We start from the raw sequence: 12810 nt of genomic DNA, 5'->3' as shown, positions 1-12810 counted from the left end.
AAAAAAAAAGAAACAGAACTAGCGAGCTGTAGGGTTATTACATTTTAAATTTGGCTCAAAGGGAATCGATTATGATTCAAAAGGGAATTTGAACAGAGTCGCTGTTTTACGGCTGTTCAGAGTCGACTCGCGATTCATTGAACGAGCCGTGTAACAGAAACTCTGCAATGGATATTACTATCCAGAATATAGTGAAAACACTATATATTAGCACAGTAAATCGACAGTTTAAGACATTAACTTGTAAGCACGAAACACAAGATACTTATCTTTTCTAATAAAAATATGATTTTATTGGATAAACCTAACACATACAAACTAATCTAACACATAAACACGCATTCACACAGGTTGCAGAAAGAGAAAGTGAGGAAAGAATGAGTTTAAAGGAATGAAAATATGAAGTCCCAAGTTTATAGCAATATGTGTAATTGCTTAGACCTGAACAACCATCAATCACTTAATTAACCCTCGTATTGAGTCTCTCAAAGAGGTTATTAAACTTTATATCAAATGCACCAGTTCAGATAGAACCTGGAGGTTGTACTTGCGTTGCCTTTTGTGTTGAGGGAATTCCTTTCGTTGCATCGTTCCAGAAAGGGGTTTTCCCGAGGTTGTTGATTGGTTGGTTCTGTGGTCGTTTGTGAAGTCTTGGGCGTTGGCTGAGGATGCGGAGTTGTGCGCTGTTTAAGTTCAGGTCAGCAAAGACGTTTGGGTCGCGGCTTGCGGCAAAACTTAACTAGAACTCAAAACTCTCAACGGTAAGAAATAAAAGAATTAAAGTAAACGACAGAAGTGTAACGATCTCCTCATGTTTCCTTTAGAGGAGCGGCTGGCATGTAGGCCAGGGAGCGTTCGCAAAGAACGCTACCAGCGTCGAAACGCAGCGGCACAAAGAGAGTAAGAGCGTAAGAGTAAGAGAGAGATTTGATGGTGTCCTGAGTATTTAAACTCAGCTTTTGGACACATCCAAAATGGTGTCTTGACCAATTAAAACATTGTCCTTAGTCGGGGTACTGCTGGTTTCTCCTCCCAAACCATAAATCACAATGGTATCTTATCAGTCCCGTGGTCCCAATTTTCCCGCTCTTTGCAGAGTCAAATTTGGACATGATTTTTATAACAAGACTATAATACATTTTACAGAGAATGGAATTACAGAAACATTTCGACAATGGAATTTCGAGCTCAGGCATACCAAACACCAATATAAACCATTAAGCTATTCAATAGTTATTTAAAAGGACATACACGATAAGTGATTAAAACATAATAGGCAAATGTATGGGTTACAAAGAGGATAGGAAGTTATGCATAGAAATGATGAGTTGCTCATAAGTTCTTTTAGCATCATTTTAGGTGCATATATACACCAATAGGCAGTTTTCTAGGCCGTATTGGGAACGTGAGGGTACGTTCTCTGAGCTGGGAGGTCAAAAGTTTAGGGAAGGAATCTCAGTCTTTTGTCCTCCGGGTGGGGGAGCCCACCAACCGAAATCTCGAATGATTCTCATGTGATGTTCAAGATGTGCATCTCTTTGACCATTAATCTTGGTTACTTGCCCCATATTTGACAATCTCCTTCCTTGGGAAGATCAACAAGTGTCCTTTTGTGTTACAGTTTTTTACAGACGCTAGGACACATTTCTCAATACTTAGGTCACTTTTGCAAAACTCTTCACACAGTGAGCACAACAGAAGTCTATGTGGGCTAAACTGAGGATCAATTTTCATTGTTTTGGCACAATATGCATTCAATGAATAAATCTCTCAAATTTCATGAATTCTTTTCTCACTCAGACACAACAACTGCCAAAAATCTTTGTACGTACAGAACATTTTGCACATGCTTACATACTGTTTTCAAAACTGTTAAACTTATGTTCCAAACAATAACATAATGCAAAACTGAATAAGACAGCAAAATTCAACAGCATTATTTTATTGAAACATATTTCAAATCTAAAAATGCAGTAGATTAGCATTACTTTTTTATCTGTATCAGAGGATGGTGTGTGTACAAATTCTTGTATTTTGGAATTACTTAGTAACAAAAAAATAAAAAATAAATAAACAACATAAAATATTGATGAATTCTGCATCATGTCTGATTCATTCCAGTAACATATATTGCAGTTATAAACAATATATATTGCAATTATAAACAGATGTTTCCTTGTTTTACACAAGAAAACAGTGTGTAATGCTACATGTTGTTAGTGTTTTTTAGCTCATTGTTTTGTGGCTGACAAAGTGTGTTTGTCAGCTGTCAACCTTTGCTAGTGTTCTGGAAGAATAAGTTTATTTGAGACCTGAATAAAGTGTTTTGGTAGTTGTAGTGCATTTTGAATGTGAAATGAACTGCTTTGCCAAGCTGAAAGTCAGTTAGGAGAATTGTGTGAAGAGTTTTGCAAAAGTGACCTAAGTATTGAGAAATGTGTCCTAGCGTCTGTAAAAAACTGTAATGTTGCTAGTTGGTTAGGTTTGCTTCAATCTGGCTGGCGCCAGGGTGTCAAATGACAAATTTTACGACAGGAGTCTTGTCATGCTGGGTCTCTTGTGGAATTTGGGTCTGTAGAAGTGTTTCAAAACTTCGAATCGAATCGCCTGAATTGTCTGATTCGCGCTGAAATCCTACAGAGCCAAGCCAGTACTAGTATGAAAATGTCATGTAAACATGGCTGAAGGCATGAAAAGAGGAACAGATGAACCAAATCAATTGAGTGACTTTGATCATTTATTTCAAGCAAAAAAAAAAAAAAAAAAAAAGATCAAATTAAAAGAGACAATCATTTTGAAATTTCAACAATGCTTTGTAACGATTTTAATAAGCACGTAGTGATGGGTGATGCTGAGTTTTTTAAAACTCTGAATCAGTTAAACCATTGCATCGCAAAATGATTTACATTGGATTGCATGTTTTAAATCATTTGATTTAGATCGGAACTTTCCATATCCATATTTCCAAAACCATTTAATTCAGATCGAGACTTCAGAACGCATGCTGCAAGTCATCTGATTTAGACTGGAAGTTCGGAGCAGGTTCGCAAATCTTTTGCTTCACATCGGAACTTTAATTCGTGGAACGCTAATCATTTGATTCAGATCAGAACATTGGATTGGGTTCGCGAAACATTTGATTCAGTTCCAGACTTCAGAGTGCATATCGTGAATCATTTGTTTCAGATCAGGATTTTAGAGTGGTTTCGGGAATCTTTTTTATTTTTATTTTTTAATTAAACAGTAGAAAACATCAAACTATTAAGGCAGTACAGTTATAAAAATAAAGCAAAAATTAAAAAAAAAGAGTGCTTAAACCCTGTTCAGAAGGCCTTTATTAACCACCAGGAGCCATGTGGAGCACTTTTTATGATGGATGGATGCACTTTATTAGATTTCAAAATCTCAACACCCATTCACTTCCATTAAAAAGCTTGGAAGAGCAAGGACATTGTTAATATAACTCCAATTGTATTCATCTGAATGAAGAAAGTCATATACACCTTGGATGGCTTGAGGGTGAGTAAATCATGGGGTAATGTTCATTTTTGGGTGAACTATCCCTTCAGTATTTTAGATATTTTTATTTTCAGCTAATTAGCTTTATTTCAGCTTTATTCAGTTAACAAAAATGATTTTAATAGTTTAACAATAACAACACTGACACAGAGATGATTCTGCTAGTACTGTAGCTGCAAAGGGCATCATGACATCATAATATTTTGTGTCTTCAGAGAGATGGAAGGACTACAGCAGTCTGGGTTGGCCCGGTCCAGAGGAATGTCAGCGTACGCGTCGTGTGGACCTCACAACTGTGGCTAGTACCTGGCTGGCTGTGTCTGCCAAGAACATAGAGTAGGATATCATTCTGACAGTCATTCGATTGCAATACTTTCATAGTGGGCTCTTTTCCACTAATGTATGATCCTTAACTCTCCACAGTATCACAGAGCATATAGACTTTGCCACACCACTTCAGGAGCCAGCAGTAGAGCCAGTGTGTAATGCCAATCTCCCTGCCAGTATGCACACACTGGACCATCTGAGCGGAGTGGCCAACCGTGGAGGCATTCACTATACTGGAGAGAGTCAGCTCAGAGAGGTGCTTTTTATATGACCTGTTTACAGCTGTGACTGAATCTGCTGATCTGAAAATCTGCCTGTTTTGTCTCATCTCATCCTCATTCTTGTGTCACAGGTGTTGCAGAATCTGGGAAAAGATAAATTTCCTTCACAGTCTTTTGAACAAGTGGGAACTCGTATTGCTAAGGTGTTGGAAAAGGTATTACACTGAGTTTTTTCTATTGTGAGATTTTGACTACAAGTGCAGTCACAATGTTGCCTTTAGTTGGGTTAAAACAATTAGTCGATTTATAATCTGAATGAAATCATATTCTGGATTATAACCATAGTCTGGATTTTGCAAAGTCATATTAACATACCTATGATGCTTTTTAAAAGTTTCGGAAAGGTAAGATTTTGTAATGTTTATGAAAGAAAATCAAAAATCAAAATCAAAAATATAGTAGAAACAATAATATTGTGAAATGGCACTAAAATTTCAAATGAATTTTCTATTTTGATATACAGTGCTGTTCAAAAGTTTTGGATCAGTAAGATTTTTAATGTTTTTGTAATTTTGTGAAATATTATTACAATTTCAAATAACCGTTTTCTATTTTAATATACTTTAAAATATAATTTATTCCTTTGAAGCAAAGCTATATTTTCAGCATCATTACTCTAGTCTTCAGTGTCACATGACCCTTCAGAAATCATTCTAATATGGTAATTTATTATTAATGTTGGAAACATTTGTGCTGCTTGTGTTTTGGCACCTGTGATACTTTTTTCGTAGGATTCTTTGATTAAAAAAAGAGTTAAAGAACAGTGTTTATTAAAAATAGAAGTTTAGTTACAGTATACACTACTATTTGAAAGGTTGAGGTCAGTATATTTTTATTCTTTTTGTTTTAAAGAAATTAATACTTCAAGGATGTGTTAAATGGATAAAAAGTGATTTATATTGTTAGAAAAGATTTTGATTTTGAATAAATGCTGTTCTTTTAAACATTTTTTATTCATCAAACAATCAAAGAAAAAAGTATCACAGGTTCCAAAAAAAAACATTTAAGCAGCACAACAGTTTCAACACTCAAAATAAATCAGCATATTAGATTGATTTCTGAAGGATCGTGTGACACTGAAGACCGGAGTAATAGCTAATATAAATTCAGTGTTGTGTCACACAAATAAATTATATTTTGAAGTATATTCAAATATAAAACCAATATTAATAGTTGCAATAGTACTTCACAATGTTACATTTTTTTTTCTGTATTTGTGATCAAATAAATGCAGCCTTAAATAAGCATAAGAAACTCCATTAAAAATCTTACTGATCCAAAACTTTAGAACAACAGTGTATTTTAAAATGTAATTTATATGCTGTGAGGGTAAAGCTGAATTTTCGGCATCAATTCTCCAGTCTTAAGTGTCACATGATCCATCAGAAATCATTCTAATGGATTTGTATAAATGTCATTACTCTCTTTTGATTAATTTAATTTACTTTTTTTTATTTATTTAAAATAAAATAAAAATCTTACTGACCCCAGACTTTTAAAAGGCGATGTAGATGATGTTTTTGTAGCTTGGCTTTAGCCATTGTGTATACATGTTCTGACTAAAATTACATCCGCTAAAATTGTATGTACCTTATTTTTAACATAAGAGCATGCAGCTATTTCTACCTTGAATGTGCGAGGCTTCCAGTGTGATTCGCTTCCAGTTATTTTACATGTACAAAAACAGTCTGTAATGGTGTTTGATATTGCAAACTGGCATTTATCATAGTAATTCATTACTGTAATCATAGACACACTGGTTTGTAGCACAGACAGCTTTAGATTTTACTAACCTTTACCAACTCATAAATTAGAAGTCTCGCACATTCAAAGAAAATAGCATAATTCTATGTCCCAAAGTATGGTGGATACTGTTTGTATTTCTGGCTAAGAACAACTCAATAGAAAATACATCAGTGAGTTATAGATTTGTTACATTTCATGATCTGGGTGATCGCTTATCCATTAGAATCAGACGTCCTGGGTTCTGTCCAGCATGGCAGCATTATACTGGAGGGTTAAAGGTCAGGGAAAGCGAGCCATCGACTGCCTCCGCCAAGCTCTGAACTACGCTCCTCACCACATGAAGGTTCTCTTCATTCCTCTACTATTACAGTTTTTCTCCATTGGTTTGCACAAAACCAAACCTTATCTCATGATTAAAATATTTCTTTTTGCTCTGTTAGGATGTACCTCTTATCAGCCTTGCCAATATCTTCCAAAATGCGAGGCTATGGGAAGACGCCTTGACTGTGGCACGCATGGCAGTGGAAATTGCTCCTCACTTTGTGGTTAACCATTTTACTCTGGCAAATGTTTATATAGCTATGGTAAGTGATTTCTCTGAGTCTTATGAAGGACATTATTGATATTAATTAAGTATTGCCTGTTTTTAATACATACGTAATTTGTCTTAACAGGAGGAGTTTGAGAAGGCCATGCATTGGTATGAGTCGACTTTAAAACTCCAACCAGAATTTGGGCCAGCCAAAGATCGTCTGCGCACCATCCAGTGCTACCTCCTCTCCAAGAGGGACCGCCGAGCTCCCTGAGGACACAACACTCACACACGCGTACACATGTAACATTAACATGCCTCTAATCCTAGCTATCAGCGAGGAACACGGTGTTTGTCTATTTGTTGTCTTAATTTCATAAATATAGACCATATCATTACTGTCTATAAGGTTGGCTTTCTGTTAAGCTATGAAAACGGTTTCCCTTTTTTCCGAAAATTTCACAGTGTTGTTTTATGGCTTAAGGGTTGTTTATTTCTATAAAACATCTTGATATTCCTCTAAAGGGATATTTTTGTTGGGTTCAAGATTCAACTTTGAATGTTCCAGAGTGTATGCTAATTTTTTTTAACAATAATACCAATAATAATAATACAATGCATCTTTTAGTCTCACCATATCCATATGTCCTTCTCTCAGCAATAGCTGCTAGGTGTATAAAGGGTGTCTTAAAATGTTATTCAGAATACAGATTAAAAGAAACACTATAGTCCTTTATTTACACAGTCATTCTCAGATTCAGTTGTGTCTAATGGTAACAGTTCAGACTGTTGTATGTACTTCCTTGTATCTGCCGTCAAAACAGGCCTGTTGCTTTTTTTTTTTTTTTTTTTTTAGCTAAAATATTTAATACTGCAAACGTGGATAGGGAAAAGTTTCCCCTGGCAGTTTACTACACTGCTTTCAAACTTGGTTGTTATAGCTGACATGGAATAAACCATTAGCATCAGGTTAAAGACAGAGCCACTGCAAATATTTAAACTAGACAGAAGTTCAGTAACAAATCTGTGGTTTTGAGTTTTTAACAGATGTATTTTGTTTTCGGTTTTTAAAAGGGACCTTTATACACTTCCATTCACTTTGCACAGCTGAGTGATTGACTCTTAAGATCTGATCTGTACTGTTCTATTTAATATTTAGAAAGTCAAGATAAACATTTTTCTGTCCATAGTCTATGAAAACATACAGGTTCCTCAAATTAAAGTGGAAATGCAGTTTTGAAAACATGTTTATGATTGTTTTCTGATGGTTTTACTAAATTAAACTTGAATTACTGTTCAGAACTCTTAAGCATAAAAGACAATATGTTACTCTGAACCACTTAAGTAGCCAAAAATACATTGTATGGGTCAAAAGTATTGATTTTATTTATTTATTTTTTGATATTTGTTAGATATCAAGTAAAGATCATGTTCCATTAAGATATTTTGTATATTTAATATATAATTTTTGATTAGTAATATGCATTGCTAAGTACTTTATTTGGACAACTTTAAAGGCGATTTTCTCAATATTTCGATTTTTTTTTGCACCCTTCCAGATTCCAGATTTTCAAATAGTTGTATTTCAGCCAAATATTGTCCTATTTGGGCCTAACAAACCATACCTCAATGGAAATCTTATTTATTCAGCTTTCAGATGATGTTTTGAAAAAATTGACCCTTATGACTGCTTTCTTGATCCAAGGTCACATATTTTTCATGAGGCCTACTTTGTCTCTTTTATCCAACTTATTTTTCCTGTACGAGTGAGCGCAGTCATTTGTAAATTTTATGGGTCTGGCTTCCGGTCTCATCCGCTTCTAGCTGTTTTTAGCTGTACAAAACTCGTTTTGCTGCTTGATATTGCAAACCAGTGTGTATTTCCATATTATTTTAATGTAGTGTCTTCATTAAGAACACAATAATTTGTAGTGCAAACAGTTTTACAACTTAGTTGTTTTTCACGTTACCAGAAAACAACTTACTCCGCATTGTAAAATAAGGTGGATAGGGTCCCAACAACCTTTTAAATAGGTCATATTAAAAACATTTACCAAATCAACCCTCTTAAAAAAACTAAAATGCATAAAAACGGTTGTTGGGATCCAGGATGGATATGTTTTACTTTAAAATATAATATTTTTGCAGGCTAATTTTGTATATTTCATGCTGTCCTGAGTTTGACCACAAGGTGGCTGTGAAGCCTCGTCACATTTAATACATAAAGACCTGCCATGATTATAAACGTCCAGACTACATAGGATATTTTTGATACTTATAAGATATAATGTACTATATTTAAATATATATATATATATATATATATATATATATATATATATATATATATATATATATATATATATCAATAATAATGGCTATCGATTTATAATTAACAGTTATGGGTTCTAATGTTCATATAGGCTAACATACTGTAAAGTTCTCAGTAATCAAACAAGTGTTTATACTAGATCAAAATATAATCACGATTACATATACAGAATATTAAAGCTTTTTTACGACGTTTGCTAGCAGCATCACACTAGCAGCTGGACTTTATAAAAATAGCTCTCGATAGATTTTGCTTGACACTTCAGTAGTAACACCAAGTCTAGTTGAGTGCCACACTTATAGGAGAGCCCACACCAACCCAGCCCCATCAAATCTGTTTTACCCAGAGCCCCGCCCCCTCTCTTTGTCAGCTGAATTAATTTGATACTATTTTTGAATTTCTGCGTTTCCCAGGGAAACCTAATGACGCAATGACGTCAATGCGGGTCAATAGCACAGTGATAGGCTGGTGGCGGGGAAAGCTGTGCTCTCCACCAACAGAAATGACACTGCTGTATCTAAGAAGCCTTGGTGTCCATTAAATTAAGCATATACAGTGTATACATATATAAAATAAAAATAATTAAATACACATAAAGAACGCGAAAACACGTTTTGAACATACATACACTACAGTATGCTTTATTACACAAACTCGAGGTATAATAAAATAAAAAATATGTTGTCAGCAAATTTACGCAACTGTTAAATTCTTACCGTGTACCTGAAGATATTCCACTCACAACGTTGCGTTCTCGCGTCTGTCTATGCAAAACAAGTTTGCGGGATGCCAGCCTTTCTTTAACTTCTCAATAACCAATTTCAGCCCCCACCCCCAAATACATTGGGAAAGCTCAGACTTTCTCTAGGTATTTCTCTTCATTCAAAAAAAAAAAAGCGAGTGAGCTCATTCACGCAGTGAGCACTGTGGTCCAAGTACGCGCTGTGTACTCCGTCTTGTCTAGATTCCTCTCAGAACACTATGCGAACATCACTTTTCACTTCGATGAACGACAACATGCATACGGTGAGTGATATCTGATTTCTTTCTGTTTCAGTTCTCAACTTTATTTGGACTTTGATCGCTTTTACAACTGACTAGGCGATAACTCTACAGAGTTTGATTGCTTTTGGTTGGATTGTGCAGGCATTTGGAGTATACAGATTAAGTCCAGAGCTAAACTAAATCGGTAGATGCTACTTTTGTTTGTTTTGTGTCTCTCGCTTTAGTTTTTAAGCTATTTCTGCGTTGTATTGAGTCTTTATGATTACTTTTTATATATCTCGATACTTGGCAGGGTGTTATAATAGTATCAGATTCGTCGTCCTTGATATTATGCGCCTCTTTCACAACTTTAAATCCACTACTGCGATGTTCTCAAAGCGTGTTGTTCTCATTGTTGCCGAGTGGTCACGATTCGCGCTGTTGTAACATTTATGAATCGCACTGAAATCTCCGGTACCCTTTCAGCTTTTGTAACGCGTCTGCGTTTTAAAAAGAGCAAACAAACAGTGGAATAATGAAACAAGTTTTTTTCATAAACTCAGTCGTGTTCATGTTTTACATCTCCTCCTCTTAACTTGACATGTAGCAGATGAGAAACATGCGAAGCATTTTTAAAACTGTAGCAAGTCAGTAAATATGCAAGCTGGACTGTCTAGACCGCCCCAACTCTGTCCTGCTGCACCCAGTAAGAACAAAGAAAGGACTTAGGTGAGAATGTTTTCCCTTATCCATTGAAATAAGCGGACAGTGGGTTTCAGCACCAGGGACAGCGACTACACGACTACCCCAGGCCTCAGCTCGAGTGCGTACGTCGGAATACATTTGACGTGAGACTGTACGAAGACGTAGCAACAAGTCTACTGCTGCATGAACGCAGTGACACCATGGAGCACGTATTTATATCGTCGGCGATCATCTTCTTGGTTTTATGACATGTGACTCTGAAATCTCTCAGATAAATGTATAGAAACAAAAATCGTGGCGTCTGCTGCGCAGTCGTGACGTCTAGTCTAGGACTTGCATGAGGCCTCTGATCCAGAACTGGATTTTACTGGCAACGTCTGCTCGTCTTTGCATCATCATCACCATCAGCCACTGGCACAACTGTTTTATGATCGTGTGGCAGGTGCTATTGTATATAGTCTGGTTCCTGGACAAGCTAAGATTAGAAACGTATTTTTTTTTTTTTTCTGTTTTCAAGAGTTTAATCATTGTGTCCAGTCTTGCTCTTACGTTGAGATTATTGACGTGTTTATGTGGTTGGCGTGAGCTTGGGTGTTTCTCCTCTTGCTATAAATAATGTTTACAGTTTCGCCTCAAGCATATTTCATGCTATCGCCTTAAACGATAAAACAGCCACCGAATCCAGCAGTAATGTCTTTCATTAAGGCATCGACGAAAGGAGGAGAATATGAACGTGACGTCAATGCAACTGACGCAGCTTTGGATAAAGGAGGAAAGAGAAAATACTTTTTTTCCATATATACATAATTGCATTATAGGAGTTTGTCTGTGATTGTATTTGTTATTGGTAACGTGTCATTTTGACGTTTTTTGTACGTTTTTTGAAATCAATTGGGGCGTAACACTTGCTCAAAAAAAAAAAAAAAAACGAATCCGCATCCATTCGAATAAAAGCAGAAATCACGATTAGTCTTTTTTAAAGGGTGCCATGTCTCCGAGCATCACGATCCTTTACGCAAACCGCGTTAGAGAGTAGATGTGAACGCGCATGTCACGGTGATCACGTACAATTCCTCTGAGGAGCATTTGTGAGTGCCTTTTTTCTCCAAGTGCTCTAAAAATAGCAACAGCTTGATCCAAAAATAGACAGGGGTATCACCCTCAAATGCAGCCTTCGTTCTGAGGCACAAAAACACACCAGGATGGCACGTTATGTGCTCTCGTTGTGTCCTTGAGATATTTCCTTGTGTTATTGAACGTTTCATTCAGTACTGACACAATGTATTTCTCTCATCGAGGGCTCCCTCCACCGGCGAGACCTCTCGCTCTCCTGGTGACCTCGGTTGCATGTTCTGGTTTGAAATATGTATTTCTGGAGGGTTTTGTATGGTCATTTAATTCAGCACACGTATGATTAGTTATTGCACACATCATGTCAGGGAATCACCCTGTTTGCATTCAGTGAATGAAGCTGGGGAAGGATCACATTGGAGCTTGAATCACGAAAACTCTTAAATATTATCATTCGTGGCTGATATCACTTGACGAAGCCTCTATAGTGTAGAGGAGCTGTCCACCATCAGTGGTGCTGAAATCCGCCGACTTTCGCTCACAACATTGCACATTGCAGCTATAATGTCCAGTCGTTTACCTATGAATCCAGCTGCTCTTTCATGTCCTCCGCCATGTGGAAATGATTGTCAAGGCTGTTCCACGCACTGGAGACTGCTTTTGTGCATCTGACCATTTCCTCAATAATTCAGTATATCACATACGTTTAATAATTCATTCCCTGTACGGGATCCTAAGGTTAGCCTGTTGAAAACACAATCTCAAACCAGCCTAAGATGATTTGCTGGTCTTAAGCCTGACCAAGCTGATTGAGATGAAAAACTCAAACCGGCTTAGGAGCAAGAACCTGTGAGAAAGCACTGTGAGAAACCTCAGAATCACGTAAATGGCGACACCTTTGGTTATTTATTTTGCAAAGGAAAACCCCTGAGTGTATTAGCCAAAGCATTAAAAGCAGCAAGGCTGATTTGTAAACATTCCGGCTTGTTTATAGAGCGAAATGCGTGGTCTTTGTAAAACCAGCTCGTCAGACTAAACACGTAGCTGTAAAATCTCGGTCATACATATGGTTTATGTTCATCACTTGAAAGACCAATCAATTCTTCACGTTTGCCAAACGTATGAAGTGGGTAAGAGCCCAGCGCTCCTTGGTAATTCATTTTTGGCGTGCGGTTTCATCGGAAACAGCACAGATTGGCGAGTCGTGACTGCTAAAGTGAGTAATGCGCGTCGGCTGCGTCAGTAGGGGCAAAGCGCTGGGTGCCGGAGACAGATGGAGGGAATCGTGACTGACTGGAGACTTCCACAAATGA

General features: G+C 36.7%; 1 protein-coding gene across 1 annotated transcript in view; it reads left to right on the top strand.

The window, feature by feature from the left end:
• Positions 1-7707, top strand: part of ttc17 (tetratricopeptide repeat domain 17) — a 28695-nt gene extending 20988 nt beyond the window's left edge. The window contains exons 20-25 of the mRNA XM_073836965.1: positions 3735-3855; positions 3943-4102; positions 4199-4282; positions 6097-6216; positions 6314-6457; positions 6548-7707. Coding sequence (XP_073693066.1) covers positions 3735-3855; positions 3943-4102; positions 4199-4282; positions 6097-6216; positions 6314-6457; positions 6548-6679 — 761 coding nt within the window. The 3' untranslated portion in view covers positions 6680-7707. The remainder of the gene's footprint in view (positions 1-3734; positions 3856-3942; positions 4103-4198; positions 4283-6096; positions 6217-6313; positions 6458-6547) is intronic.
• The last annotated feature ends 5103 nt before the right edge of the window (positions 7708-12810 follow it).

Source organism: Garra rufa, chromosome 3 (assembly GCF_049309525.1).
Source record: "Garra rufa chromosome 3, GarRuf1.0, whole genome shotgun sequence".
Lineage (NCBI taxonomy): Eukaryota > Metazoa > Chordata > Actinopteri > Cypriniformes > Cyprinidae > Garra > Garra rufa.
The sequence above is the reverse complement of the archived record's forward strand: the minus strand, read 5'-3'. Positions and strand labels throughout refer to the sequence as shown.